At 39.4% G+C, this 15,765-nt stretch overlaps 1 protein-coding gene across 1 annotated transcript in view; it reads right to left on the bottom strand.

Annotated features, from left to right (window-relative positions):
• The window catches only part of LOC126298366 (probable chitinase 2), a 295,462-nt gene that overhangs the window by 50,101 nt on the left and 229,596 nt on the right, over nt 1-15,765 (bottom strand). The window contains exon 6 of the mRNA XM_049989666.1: nt 7,846-8,034. Within this exon, the coding sequence (XP_049845623.1) occupies nt 7,846-8,034 (189 nt within the window). The remainder of the gene's footprint in view (nt 1-7,845; nt 8,035-15,765) is intronic.

The raw sequence follows: 15,765 nt of genomic DNA, 5'->3' as shown, positions 1-15,765 counted from the left end.
AAACTTCACTAATTCCCACTATATCTCATTTTAACCTATCCATTTCCCTTTTTAAATTTTCTAACCTGCCTGCCCAATTAAGGGACCTGACATTCCGCTCTCCGATCCGTAGAATACCCGTTTACTTTCTGCTGATAACCATGTCCTTTTGAGTAGTCCTCTCCCGGAGATCCGAATGGGGGACTATTTTACCTCCAGAACATTTTACCTAGGAAGACACCACCATCATTTAACCATGCAGTAAAGCTGCATGCCCTCGGTAAAAATTATGGTTGTAGTTTCCCCGTGCTTTCAGCCATACGCAGTACCAGCACAGAAAGGCTGTTTTGGTTAGTGTTACAAGGCCAGATCGGTCAATCATCTAAATTGTTGCCCCTGCAACTACTGAAAAGTCTGCTACCCCTCTTCAGGAACCACATGTTTGTCTGGCCTGTCAACAGTTACCCCTAAATTGTGGTTGCACCTACAGTATGGCTATCTGTATCTCTGAGGCTTGCAAGCCGTCCCACCAACGGCAAGGTCCATGGTTCATGGGGGATAGAAACTGATAACTCAAGCAATAAAGTAAAAAGTATTTGAATTTTTGTAATGAAGGAAATAGGGGAAAATGCAGTTTATAGAGAAAATATTCAAATAAAAAATGATCATCATCTTGTTAGTGATCGAAAATCAGTTGCTGATATATTCTACAAACAATTTTTTAACAGTAACAAAAAAATAAGATTACTACACTCCATAAATGAAGCCACAAATTTTCTACATTTCAATGTACCTAGCATAGTTGAACAAAACCAAGTAATAACGATCACTATATAGGAAATTGAAAGTCTTTAAGTCTCTGAATAGTGAAAACTCTACTGGAGTGACAATATATCTAGTAAATTATTAAAATATTGCAGCAGCCATATAAGTAAAATCATTTGCCATATTTTCACTATATCACTTATACAAGGAATATTTCTTGAAATGTTTCAGTATGTAATTGTAAAACTACTGTATAAGAAGAAACATAATGCAGATACTGCTAACTATCAGCCAGTCTTACTTCTGACAAGTTTTTCCATGGTTTTAGAGAAACTAACGCATGCCAGGATTGCTAAGCACCTCAATGAAAAAGTCAGTTTGTATTTCAGAAGGGTTATCAACACTTAGAAGCATTTGCATTTGCTGCTAATGTTTTGGAGTCCATCAATAAAAAGCAGAAGGTGGTTGAAATATTTTGTGACCTGTTAAAATTATTTGACTGTGTCCATCGCGAAATACTTTAACACAAACTATATGCCTAGGTACAAGTGATGCACCAGGGAAAAGGCTGAATTCATACCATCCAAACAGAAAACGGAAATTTGTTTTGGTTTGTCAAGAACGTGCTCAACATTGTCAAAAGGGGAATGCTTCTGGGGTTAGTTCTGGGCCCCTACTTGTTTATATTTTTATCAATGATCTACCTCTTTGGGCACAATATTGTTAATTCATTATTTTTGCTGATGACACTATGCACATGATAATTCAAAAGAAAAACTTGAGGTGTCAGCTAGTAAGGTTTGTAGGGATATTGTGAGTTGATTTATCTTTTATGTTATGTAAATGGTATTTCAGTTAATTTCAGTAAAAAAAAAGACAATTATTGAACTATATGAAAGAAAAAACGCAAATTAGTTACTATCTACAGTGTGCACACACTTTATTCAACATGAAAACATCACTATAGATATTCAGATTTAGGTTATGACATGTTCAACATCATTGGTAATGGTGTGGTGCAGATGAATAGCGAAATTCTGTATGACCCACTGAAATGTCGGAATATTGATACTGTTGGGCATCCTGAATGGCTATTATCAGCTCAGCAATGGTTTTAGGGTTATTGCTATACACCTAGTCCTAATAAGGTTGCCAATTGAGGTCTATGCCAGTGGCCTCTGGGTGTGCTCCTGCAGGACATCAGACACTCTCCTGCTTTGATGGTGTCAAGCTCCATCTTGCATGAACCACATCTTGTTGAAATAAGGGTTACTTGTGATAATGGGGATGAAATTATTTTCCAAAACCTTCATGTACCATTCAGTAGTCACAGTGCCATCAATGAATATTGCACTGACTATTCTGTGACTGGACATAGCACACCACACAGACACCCATTGAGGGTGCAGAGACTTCTCGATCATGAAATGTGGGTTGTCAGTCCCCCCAAATATGCCAGTTTTGCTTATTAATGAGCCCATCCAAATGAAAGTGGGCTTAGTCACTAAACCAAGCCATACATACCATACTACTTCCCATCATGACCCATGGCCAACTGTGCAGTTTGAACATCCTAATGCAAACTGTTCAGAAGTTATGATGATTTTATTTCATATAGTTCAATAATTTTCACTCAGTATTTTCAATTTCATACAACTTCTAAGGATGAAGAAATATCCAAAAAAACTGGGTGGCAGCAGACAGCTAGGGTAGATACTTCACAATAACTGGGCTTACATACTGACAGCAAACTTAACTGCTCAAACTACAATTCTGGATCTATTTTCTGAAACTTATGCTTTATGTCTTATTTTCTCTTATGGTAGTATAGAAGCCGTTAAATCAGCTTATTATGGTCATTTCAATGCCATTATTGCATGTGGCACCATATTTTGGGAAAATCAATCACAAGCTAGAAAAGATAAGTCATAAGAAACATGAGTCGAGGGGCATGGAAGGGAAGCAGTGGTTGGGAAGGGAGTAAGACAGTGTTGTAGCCTCTCCCCGATGTTATTCAGTCTGTATATTGGGCAAGCAGTAAAGGAAACAAAAGAAAAATTGGGAATAGGTATTAAAATTCATGGAAAAGAAATAAAAACTTAGAGGTTCGCCGATGACATTGTCATTCTGTCAGAGACAGCAAAGGACCTGGAAGAGCAGTTGAACGGAATGGAGAGTGTCTTGAAAGGAGGATATAAGATGAACATCAACAAAAGCAAAAGGAGGATAATGGAATGTAGTCAAATTAAATCGGGTGATGCTGAGGGAATTAGATTAGGAAATGAGACACTTAAAGTAGTAAAGGAGTTTTGCTATTTAGGGAGTAAAATAACTGATGATGGTCGAAGTAGAGAGGATATAAAATGTAGACTGGCAATGGCAAGGAAAGCGTTTCTGAAGAAGAGAAATTTGTTAACATCGAGTATAGATTTAAATGTCAGGAAGCCATTTCTGAAAGTATTTGTATGGAGTGTAGCCATGTATGGAAGTGAAACATGGATGATAACTAGTTTGGACAAGAAGAGAATAGAAGCTTTCAAAATGTGGTGCTACAGAAGAATGCTGAAGATTAGATGGGTAGATCACATAACTAATTAGGAGGTATTGAATAGAATTGGGGAGAAGAGGAGTTTGTGGCACAACTTGACAAAAAGAAGGGACCGGTTGGCAGGACATGTTTTGAGGCATCAAGGGGTCACAAATTTAGCATTCGAGGGCAGCGTGGAGGGTAAAAATCATAGAGGGAGACCAAGAGATGAATACACTAAGCAGATTCAGAAGGATGTAGGTTGCAGTAAGTACTGGGAGATGAAGAAGCTTGCACAGGATAGAGTAGCATGGAGAGCTGCATCAAACCAGTCTGAGGACTGCAGACCACAACAACAACAAGAAACATGAGTGGAGTCCACCATAGAGCCATATGCAGAAATCTTTTCAAGGAACTTAAAATCCACCTGTCCATTGCACAGTATATATTCTTGCTGATGTGTTTCATAAAGAAAAAAGTCCCTTTCTAAACCTAATAATGTATATCACAGACATGATGCTAAAGGAAAGGCGATACTGACTATGAACATGCAAACCTGGGTATGGTACAAACGGGGGTCCATTTTAATGGCTATATGGTTTTCAACCTACCCCAAGAACCATGGACCTTGCCGTTGGTGGGTAGGCTTGTGTGCCTCAGCGATACAGATAGCCGTGCCGTAGGTACAACCACAACGGAGGGGTATCTGTTGAGAGGCCAGACAAACATGTGGTTCCTGAAGAGGGGCAGCAGCCTTTTCAGTAGTTGCAAGGGCAACAGTCTGGATGATTGACTGATCTGGCCTTGTAACAATACCCAAAACGGCCTTGCTGTGCTGGTACTGCGAATGGCTGAAAGCAAGGGGAAACTATGGCCGTAATTTTTCCCGAGGGCATGCAGCTTTACTGTATGATCAAATGATGATGGCGTCTCCTTGGGTAAAATATTCCGGAGGTAAAATAGTCCCCCATTCAGATCTCCGGGAGGGGGACTACTCAAGAGGATGTCATTATCAGGAGAAAGAAAACTGGCATTCTACGGATCGGAGCGTGGAATGTTAGATCCCTTAATCGGGCAGGTAGGTTAGAAAATTTAAAAAGGGAAATGGACAGGTTAAAGTTAGATATAGAGGGAATTAGTGAAGTTCGGTGGCAGGAGGAACAAGACCTCTGGTCAGGTGACTACAGGGTTATAAATACAAAATCAAATAGGGGTAATGCAGGAGCAGGTATAACAACGAATAAAAAAATAGGAGTGCGGGTAAGCTACTACCAACAGCATAGTGAATGCATGTGGCCTAGATAGACACGGAGCCCATGCCTACTACAGTAGTACAAGTTTATATGCCAACTAGCTCCGCAGATGACGAAGAGATTGATGAAATGTATGATGAGATAAAAGAAATTATTCAGATAGTGAAGGTAGACAAAAATTTTATAGTCATGGATGACTGGAATTCGAGTGTAGGAAAAGGGAGAGAAGGAAACGTAGTAGGTGGATATGGATTGAGGCTAAGAAATGAAAGAGGAAACCAAGTGGTAGAATTCTGCACAGAGCATAACTTAATCATAGCTAACACTTGGTTCAAGAATCATAACAGAAGGTTGTATACATGGAAGAGGCCTGGAGATACTCAAAGGTTTCTGATAGATTATATAATGGTAAGACAGAGATTTAGAAACCAGGTTTTAAATTGTAAGACATTTCCAGGGACAGATGTGGACTCTGACCACAATCTATTAGTTATGAACTGTAGATTAAAACTGAAGAAATTGCGAAAAGGTGGGAATTTAAGGAGATGGGACCTGGATAAACTGGCTAAACCAGAGGTTGTACAGAGTTTCAGGGCAAGCATAAGGGAACAATTGACAGGAATGGGGGAAAGATATATAGTAGAATAAGAATGGGTAGCTTTGAGGGATGAAGTAGTGAAGGCAACAGAGGATCAAATAGGTAAAAAGATGAGTGCTAGTGGAAATCCTTGGGTAGCAGAAAAAATATTGAATTTAATTGATGAAAGGAGAAAATATAAAAATGCAGTAAATGAAGCAGGCAAAAAGGAATACAAACGTCTCAAAAATGAGATCGACAGGAAGTGCAAAAAGGCTAAGCAGGGATGGCTACAGGACAAATGTAAGGATGTAGAGGCATATCTCACTAGGGGTAAGAAAAATACTTCCTAAAGGAAAATTAAAGAGACTTTTGGAGAAAAGAGAACGACTTGTGTGAATATCAAGAGCTCAGATGGAAACCCAGTTCTAAGCAAAGAAGAGAAAGCAGAAAGGTGGAAGGAGTATATAGAGGTTCTGTACAAGGGTGAGGTACTTGAGGACAATATTATGAAAATGGAAGAGGTTGTAGATGAAGATGAAATGGGAGATATGATACTGCATGAAGAGTTTGACAGAGCACTGAAAGGCCCGAGACAAAACAAGGCCCCCAGAGTAGACAACATTCCATTGGAACTACTGACGGCCTCGGGAGAGCCAGTCCTGATAAAACTCAACCATCTGGTGAGCAAGACGTATGAGACAGGCGAAATACCCTCAGACTTCAAGAAGAATATAATAATTCCAATCCCAAAGAAAGCAGGTGTTGACAGATGTGAAAATTACTGAACAATCAGTTTAATAAGCCATAGCTCCAAAATACTAACACGAATTCTTTACAGACGAATGGAAAAACTAGTAGAAGCTGACCTCGGGGAAGATCAGTTTGGATTCCATAGAAATACTGGAACACGTGAGGCAATACTGACCTTACGACTTATCTTAGAAGAAAGATTAAGAAAAGGCAAACCTACATTTCTAGCATTTGTACACTTAGAGAAAGCTTTTGACAATGTTGACTGGAATACTCTCTTTCAAATTCTAAAGGTGGCAGGGGTAAAATACAGGGAGTGAACGGCTATTTACAATTTGTGCAAAAACCAGATGGCGATATAAGAGTCGAGGGACATGAAAGGGAAGCAGTGGTTGGGAAGGGAGTAAGACAGGGTTGTAGCCTCTCCCTGATGTTATTCATTCTGTATATTGAGCAAGCAGTAAAGGAAACAAAAGAAAAATTCGGAGTAGGTATTAAAATCCACGGAGAAGAAATAAAAACTTTGAGGTTCGCTGATGACATTGCCATTCTGTCAGAGACAGCAAGGGACTTGGAAGAGCAGTTGAACGGAATGGAGAGTGTCTTGAAAGAAGGATATAAGATGAACATCAACAAAAGCAAAACAAGGATAATGGAATGTAGTCGAATTAAGTCGGGTGATGCTGAGGGAATTAGATTAGGAAATGAGACACTAAAAGTAGTAAAGGAGTTTTGCAATTTGGGGAGCAAAATAACTGATGATGGTCGAACTAGAGAGGATATAAAATGTAGACTGGCTATGGCAAGGAAATCGTTTCTGAAGAAGAGAAATTTGTTAACATCGAGTATAGATTTAAGTGTCAGGAAGTCTTTTCTGAAAGTATTTGTATGGAGTGTAGCCATGTATGGAAGTGAAACATGGACGATAAATAGTTTGGACAAGAAGAGAATAGAAGCTTTCGAAATGTAGTGCTACAGAAGAATGCTGAAGATTAGATGTTTAGATCACATATCTAATGAGCAAGTATTGAATGGGATTGGGGAGAAGAGAAGTTTGTGGCACAACTTGACAAGAAGGAGGGATCGGTTGGTAGGACATGTTCTGAGGCATCAGGGGATCACCAATTTCATATTGGAGGGCAGCGTGGAGGGTAAAAATCGTAGAGGGAGACCAAGAGATGAATACACCAAGCAGATTCAGAAGGTGTAGGTTGTGGTAGGTACTGGGAGATGAAGAAGCTTCCACAGGATAGAGTAGCATAGAGAGCTGCATCAAACCAGTCTCAGGACTGAAGACCACAACAACAACAACAACATGGTTTTCAATACTCCCCCACCCCTACCCCTTCACAAAATACGTGTTTAGTTGATGACATGCTCATGAGAGGGGGGGGGGGGGGGAGGGGGGGGGGACTCTAAGGCAGTTCCTACGGCAGGGGTCATTTTACTCTATAGAAGAATTCCTGAGCCACAGTTTGTAATATCCATGTGCCTGTCACACTCAGATACATTCTCTGATCCTTATTTGTCTTCCTTTCTGTTCATTATTGTAAACAAATTTATTTTTCTGTAATAGATTAATTTTATGTAATATTAATTTAGCTTTAAAATGTTTTCCTATACTGATATTATCATTTCATTTCTTTATTTTTCCATTCTGTTTTCTTTCCTTCAATATCCATCCAAATTTAATACTTTTATAAAGAGAATGTACCCCTCTATACATCAGATTAGCAACGAGTGAAGAACTGAGTTCTAAACATATTGTGTTCCTGTAGGAAGATGTTATGAAGCAGCAGTTTTTCTTTCATGGTTTAATGTCACATCACTGACAATACTGCTTCAAATTCAAAATTTATCTGCAGTGTCCTGATTTAACTTCAAGTAAGATGTGCTTGCCAATGCTGAGAATGAGCCCAATAATAGTACAAGGATTTAATAATATATTTTTTCCACATTATTAATATGCAGTAAACTTTTAAAATTATTACCTCATTATAGCCCATGTATCCATCTTCTTTAGTATATGGTCCCTGAAAGCTTTTCTCCTCTGCAGGAGCACCGAGACCTCCCATATTAGCATTTGCATCAGACATAAAAGTACGTCCGTACAATGGCACACCCATCAACAGTTTCTTTGCTGGAGCTCCAAGCTTTAAGTAATATCGAATACTGTTGTCCTGCAAAACAAGAAAACAAAGTGTGAGAAATGGTTTCTTAATGATAAACTAGTATAGAGTCGAACTGACAATTATGTTGCAGAACAATTAGCGGTCTCGAAGAACATAAAACTAATCTACAGTTTTTATAGTTGTCATATAATATACCAGTTTTACAGAGTTTTTACCATGCATTACAAGTTTCTAGTGAAGTATACCAATAAATGTACAAATAATAAAAACCAAACACAATGCACGATAAGGCTCTTCCAGTGTTTGTCTTGGTTACAGTCCATCTATTCTGTACCTTTTTCATACAGAGATTTTTCCCATGGGATTGACAATGGAATAACAGCTAAAGTATGAAACTAATAATGGATGGAGTAAAGGTAATTATTCACCATATAGTTAAGGTGTTGAGCTGTAGATATGCATATGACCAAGACAATATGTAGCTAAGATTTCAGACAAAGTGCTTCCTGCACGGTTGAAAAGAGAAAGCACCACATGTTTTTATTGAGGCACTATGGTCGTATTGGAATGAGGGTTTGTGGTGGGTGGAGCAGGTTACAACAACAATGAGGGGAGTGAGTTGTCATGAGGAGGAGAGGCAGAAAGGGAATGGAATAAACTGGAATGGCATTGGTGATCTCATTGTGATTAAGGCAGAGAAGACATGTATGCTACATGTAAAATCATCTCCATGTACTGGTACTGATGGATCACAGAGTACTTGATGGCCACTGTGTCTTGCTCATACAAGAGTCTCATTCAGATGTGGTATGGAGTCAGCACACCACTCTCCTGCTTATTATCAGCTTCCCAGACCTTGCAGCTACTATTTCTCACTCAAGTAGCTCCTCAACAGTCATCATGAGGCTATGAGCACACCACTCCAGTGTTCATATCTCTAGTCAGACATGTTATCCACTTAGTTATGAAGGTGTATGAGTGGTGCATATGAAAATAAGAAATTTAGGAATGGGAGAAGATAAGATAAAACAGAAGAAGAAGAAGATCACAAGGGGGGACAGGGAATGGGGAATTAGTGGAGAGTGAGGCTATGTGGACTGCACCACTTATGATGGGTGTTGTAGGAACTATTCCCATGTATGCAGTTAAGACAAACTGGTTCTGAGAGAGTGGGGATCCACATGGTATATGTTTTGAAGCAGTAATTGGAGGTCAGTATGTTGTGATTAATGGCATTCTCTGCTGATAGCAGTCACTTTGCACTTTGTCATATTTTGGTGGAGGCCATTCATTTGATTGGACAGCTGGTTAGTGGTTATGTTCAAGTAAAAGATTGTAGATGTAGCAGAATTAACACATAATCAGATCTTTCACAGGAATATCACTCACGTGGAAAGGAGTTGAGAGGGGGCACAGTTTAAGGACGGCCCAAGAGACTTTGTAGATCCTGTGGGTGGTAGAGAAGCACTTGGCAATTTGGAGAGGTGGGATGAGTTTAAGAAACGATATTCCTCATTTTAGAGCACAATGAAAAGTTGTGGAAGACCTGGTAGAGGATGTGTTTAAGCTGTTCTATTTATGGACAATAAGAGGGGAGGAGGTTACTTTTCAGCTGATCAGTGAGAGTTGTTGGAGGCTATGTCGATATGGCAAAGGAGATATCTTTGAGGTCTACATTTGAGAGGTAGTACCTGTTTGGGAACGCCACAGTAAGACCTTAAACAAACTGAGCAGGGGATTGTTTGTCACTGCAGATGTGCTGAACACAGGTGGTTAGATTGTATGGGAGATATTTTTTACTTTGCCTGGGATGACAGCTATTGACATGGAGGATTGTAAAACCAGTCACCTGGCCGAAACTCAGGTACTCTCTTTGTTCATGAAATCTAACATGAAAGATGGAGAATGAGAATCAGGTCAGTCACCAGTTCCCCCCTCCTTAAGTTTTAAAAGGTTTTTTGGCTCACACAGAAAGGCACCCATAGTTATCACTGACTTTTGAACTGGACCAGTTTCTTTAAGTTTCAGAACATGAGAAAAAAGACATTTTTGACAGACTATACTCTACTGGAAGTGGAAGGAGGGAAGGAGTGTACAGAGTATAAGGAAAGGAGTAGACAGCCTGCTAATTACATATTAGAGGTGAATGAGATGTTTTGTAGGCCTAGACTGTTACACAATGAAATCAGCTGTGATTGTTAAGGTGTTGATGGGTTTCTTCAGTATTTTGGGGGAAAGGCCAAATATGGTAGATTACATAGTTTTCAAACAGTTAGAAAACAAAATTGTTAAGGCTTTCGTGGCCACTTGTTGACAAACTGCCTATTGGCTTCTGTCTCGGGTTCATCGGCCGACGTTCATCTAATGATTTTTCAGAAGCTGAAGAAACTTAAACTTGCACCAAACGACATCCTGGTCAGCTTTGATGTTGTTTCGTTATTTACGAAAGTGCCACTCAGTGACGCTCTGGAGCACATCAGTTCCATGTTCCTGCAAGACATCAAAAAGCTCTTCCATGCATGTCTCACCACGAACTATTTCACGTGGAATGGCGATTTCTACGAACAGCTGGAAGGCATCGCCATGGGTAGTCCTCTCAGTCCAGTGGTGGCCAACTTCTTCATGGAGCAATTCGAAGCACAGGCACTGGACTTGACGACTTGCAAACCTAAGGTGTGGTACAGGTACATCGATGATACCTTTGTGGTGTGGAGCCATGCTGAAGAACAACTCGGTGACATCCTAAGACACTTGAACAACCTCCATGCCAACATAACATTTACCATGGAAGTAGAAAAGGACAAGAAACTGCCATTTCTAGATGTGCTGGTCACAAGGGATGGTGAAAACCTGGGACACAGCGTGTATCGAAAACCGACACACACGGACTGATACCTGCACAAACTGTCAAACCACCACCCGAGCCAGAAAAGAGGCATGATTAGTACGCTCGTAACAATAGCAGGACGAATATGCGAGCGGCAACACCTCAAACGAGAAATGCAACACCTGGAAACTGATCTGAGGAGCAATGAGTACTCCACAAATTACATTAGAAGTGTAACAGAGCCAAGCACTCGGCGAAGTAAGGAACCAGAAAAAGAAATGTCGGGTACGGCCTTTCTGCCATACATTCCCAGAGTGAGTACTCCACAAATTACATTAGAAGTGTAACAGAGCCAAGCACTCGGCGAAGTAAGGAACCAGAAAAAGAAATGTCGGGTACGGCCTTTCTGCCATACATTCCCAGAGTGACGGACAGAATCGGCCATATATTGCCCAAACATGGCGTAAAGACGATTTTCAAACTGACAAGGAAGATCAAAGAGTATCTTAGATCGGCGAAGGAGAAAAGAGACCCACTTGCAATGTCGGGAATATACCGTATACCATGCACATGCGGAAAAGTTTATGTCGGAATGACTGGACGATCAATTAACACCAGGATCAAAGAGCATGAGCGACATTGCAGGTTGGGGCAGGTGGAGAAATTGGCTGTGGCAGAGCACGCACTGAATGAGACCGACCACGTAATAAAATTCGCCGACACGGAAGTTCTGGCTGTAGAGAAGCACTATCACACGCGCTTGTTCAGAGAAGCTGTAGAAATACAAAAACACGCGAACAGTTTCAACAAGATAGAGGAAAGCCTTCAGGTAAACTGATCTTGGCTTCCCATACTGCAGCGAATGACCGTCGCAGGTAGCAAGAGGAGAACCGCACCGGAAATGATCGCGGAGAAGCCCTTGGACGTTGGCGCGCCAGGTACATATAGTCTGCAGCCACAAGCTCGGCTCCAGTTCACCACCGGCAATGGAGGGTGAAGCTTTGACATTGCCAGCCACTCGTGCTGGCGAAACGTCAGAAAAATCATTAGATGAACGTCAGCCGAAGAACCCGAGACGGAAGCCAATAGGCAGTTTGTCAGTTAGAAAACAGCTACTTGATGAAGATGTTGCCATTGAAGAGTATAGTACTCTTAAGGTATACGAAGTCATGAATGAAGATGATACTGAAAGTAATTATGGGGATGATCCAGTGATACAGCTAGGAAGTGAGCTGACTGTGGAAAGTGGTCCAGCATTACATGGCAGGACAAGAGTTATCAATCACCACCAAAGAACAATAGAACAAAATTTCCTGAATGTTACTGGGCCGATGCTTACAAAATGTGGACAAAGCAGCCAAGAGAAAATGATCCTCCACAATGGTGTCCTCATGAAACAGTCCTAGACATGTCTCGTAGAGTCAAATTTGCTGCTGTAATGGCACAAAAAAGACAAATAAAAAGCAAAACAGTTTTGAAAAACTTCAAAAAGATTCCGAAACAACATGGCAGAAAGATGAAGGTGCTACAAGAAAGAATAAACGATGAACAGTTCATTGCAATGTGAAACCAACATGGATATTTACACAACCAAATACAACAGATCTGGGTGATGTTCTTTATAACACAAAGTGATCCAAACAACACCTTAACACTCAAAGCTTCCAAAACATGCCTGCAGTGGTTCAAGGGGGAAAAAACAGGATATTTTCTCTGATAGGTTTGTTGGTGATGCCACTGATATACAAAAGAAAGACAATGAGTTTGTTATGGAACTAACACATTTTATTGAAGAGGTTAATTTCACACCAGAGCAGATAATTAATGCATATCAGTCAAGAACTGTTATGTTCTGGGATACCTCTTAGTGGTGTGGGTTCAGTTGCAACAATCATCCATTCACACATGTTTTTAGTTTTATTTCTTTTTTATACGTTAAGGGTAAAACCTTATGGTTTCATACTTTCAAAGTTTCACACTTTTAATAATTTAAAACACTAATTCAGTTTTAGCAGCCTTATTCCCAATTTTATAATTAGCTATTTTATACCCTTTCACAGTTTTACACATCCCTCGGTCCACCCTTTTAGTATTTTAACAGAAGGCTTTTTACACAACTGACTTTTTGCAGTTTTAGTAAAAGACCCTCTCATGTTAAACCCATAGCATCACAGCCACTACCTGACCCTTCTACCTCCCTCACCGTCTTTCTTTGCTCTTGATCCTCCTAGCTGCATTTTATAATTTTACTGTTTTATGCCATTTACATTTTACACAACCATTGTCCTACACTACTAATATTTAAACAAGCATTTTTACATACTTATGCTTTCTATAAGTTTCGCAGACTCATTCTTGGTAAACTAGTGATATCCCCACCACTCCCCCTCCTAGTATCCTTATACTCCACCAGTCATCCTCACTCCATTTTCCCCTTCCCCCTATTTTCTTTTTTCCCTCCTCCTACTCCCCTCTCTCCTACCTTCAACAGATACCTATTTAAAACACTGACTGCAGTTGCAAAAGACTGTACTCTGATCTGAGGTTCTAAATAGACAAGACAGGTCACTGACATAAACACGTAGATAAATTCTGCATTTATATACAATTATTTTTTGTACTTATTGTAAAATATTAGATGGCACATATTTACTTTTACTTTGTTTTGGATCTAAAGAGGAACTAGAGTGATTGAAACATGTCATTTAATTATAAAACATGTGCAACTGAGACTGAACTATAAATGAGAATTATTTTAAATATAAATACACATGCTGATTCTTTCGAGAGAAATATGATGGCTATAGTGAATGTGGATCATTTCATTTAATTCTGCTATTATTCTAGCAACATGTCCAACAGATAATTTTTCCTTCATCATTACATTCACTCCAAACACAATGTTAATACATTCCCATGACAGTGTAGGGGCATTCATTATATAGTACCATGCTTACTGAGACATGCATTTGTTGTGACAGTGCCACGAGATTTAACAGTGCCACCACGACAGTACGCGCAAACGGTGATAGAGGCGCTCCGAAACTCGGCTGAGTGCGGGAGCGCCACCTAGCTACGAACTGCGCCGGCCGCATGTCACGGCACGGCAGTCGAATAAGATATACTGAGTTGTTATCATGTAACCAGCTATTGTTTCTAAGTGAGTGTGTTTGAATATCCACGCAATTATTGGTGATTAAAGGTTATAACAGCATTAATGTCAGTTACTCTTCTTAAGATGTGATTATTTTTGTTGTAGTTCACAATCGTGTGTCCACAATTCAATTTCTTCATTATGTTTAACAAACTAATCACGTATTTGAACTATTCTATGCATCAACCTGCATATACCACGAATCCCTGCACTACTAAGAGAATAGCTATGTTTTCTGTTAAGACATTTCAAATAAGTTCGCAGATTTATTACATGCCAATATCAATCCAAAAATTTGTTTCACAATCATGACTCAAAATCATTTAAGCTGTAGTGGCAATTCTGTGTTCCCTTTCAGGTGACAGTCACACTTGATATGAATGAGCTATTTATGTTTTCTCTCTGTTTACCATTTCATTTTAATTGTCCCATGCAGTTTCCGTTTTTTCTAATTCTATGGCTAGAAACTGGTACACCAATGTTTAATTACTTCTTTTAGCTATCTGCAGCTCTCGTTGTCTCATTGTAGGTGACAATAAAGCCTGACATGAATGACCTTAGCAGTTTTTGCTGACATTATCCTTTGAATCCATCATTGCAGTTACACATTTTTCAAACTCTGCTGATGGAAATTGGCTAAGAGATGCCTGATTGCATCTTGCAGCTAACTGTATAACTAACCCTAACATTCGCACCACACACTACATCAGTAACATATTCAGCTGATCATCAAAACTTAGTTTGTGCTGTATTTTAAATACAGTACTATTCACAAAGTATCAAATCAAGAGAATGGTGAATCTTATAACATATATCTAATCTGAATTAGATATTACAACTATTATTGCCAGTAGTATTATGAGTAATTCTCATTGTCCAGCTTTAAATTCAAAATTATATCAGTTATTTTCACATTTTGTGAGAGTTTACATAATTAAGGCTCCACATTTAAGGCTTCCATTTACACTACGGATGTTGATAACATACTGATGTTTTCTACAAAAAATGTAAATATATATCAGAGATATTTCACCCCCCCCCCCCCTGATGTGCCGATATTTTTATTTTATATTATACTTTTTTCACATTTTTTGGACAATATTTGAAGTTGTAATAGCACATAATTTTACTTCCACTGTGAGAAAGAATCTTACTACTTTTATGGCTTTAATCACATTCAATCTTTTCCTTTGACTGTGTGAAGCAAGTATATGGGGCACAAAAGAACTCCAATTGCACTGGGGAACAATGGTGTGAATGGAATAACAAGATTTCCAATGTGAAGAAACAACACACCAGCTGCATTAAAAAACAATTTGTAAAGGAACTAGTGTGCTATTTCTTAACATCAATGTTCTTCAAAAACGGTTGTTGAAAATGATGAACAAATTTATAAATTACAAGATTGGTCACTGCGTTGGGTGGAGATGTGTGAGAGGAAATTGCTGATGTATTCGGCACTTGTCACTACCGAAGCAAACAGCAACATTTAGCTTCACCGTTGGAGGGGGAAAACCAGGTGAGTTGACATGAAGATTACCGGGCAATGTGACAAAACTGAACAATCGACCCATGAGAGTCCTTTTATTGTGCCACTTACATGCAGTTATCATTGTCACCAAAGCGGTTAGTGCCACGCATGAACATGCATAATTTTCCTTTAAGTTCTTGTTCTAGGAGGGATAGGCAGTCTACTAGCTTTTCGATTTACAAACTATCTAATAATAAATCACAACTTAAATATACAGCCCTTAAACTGGCAGTATATTTACAGCATGCAGCCAATATTTTTATAGGC

The sequence above is a fragment of the Schistocerca gregaria genome, chromosome X (assembly GCF_023897955.1).
Source record: "Schistocerca gregaria isolate iqSchGreg1 chromosome X, iqSchGreg1.2, whole genome shotgun sequence".
NCBI classification, from domain to species: domain Eukaryota; kingdom Metazoa; phylum Arthropoda; class Insecta; order Orthoptera; family Acrididae; genus Schistocerca; species Schistocerca gregaria.
Note: the sequence above shows the minus strand (reverse complement) of the source record. Positions and strands in the feature narration are given on the sequence as shown.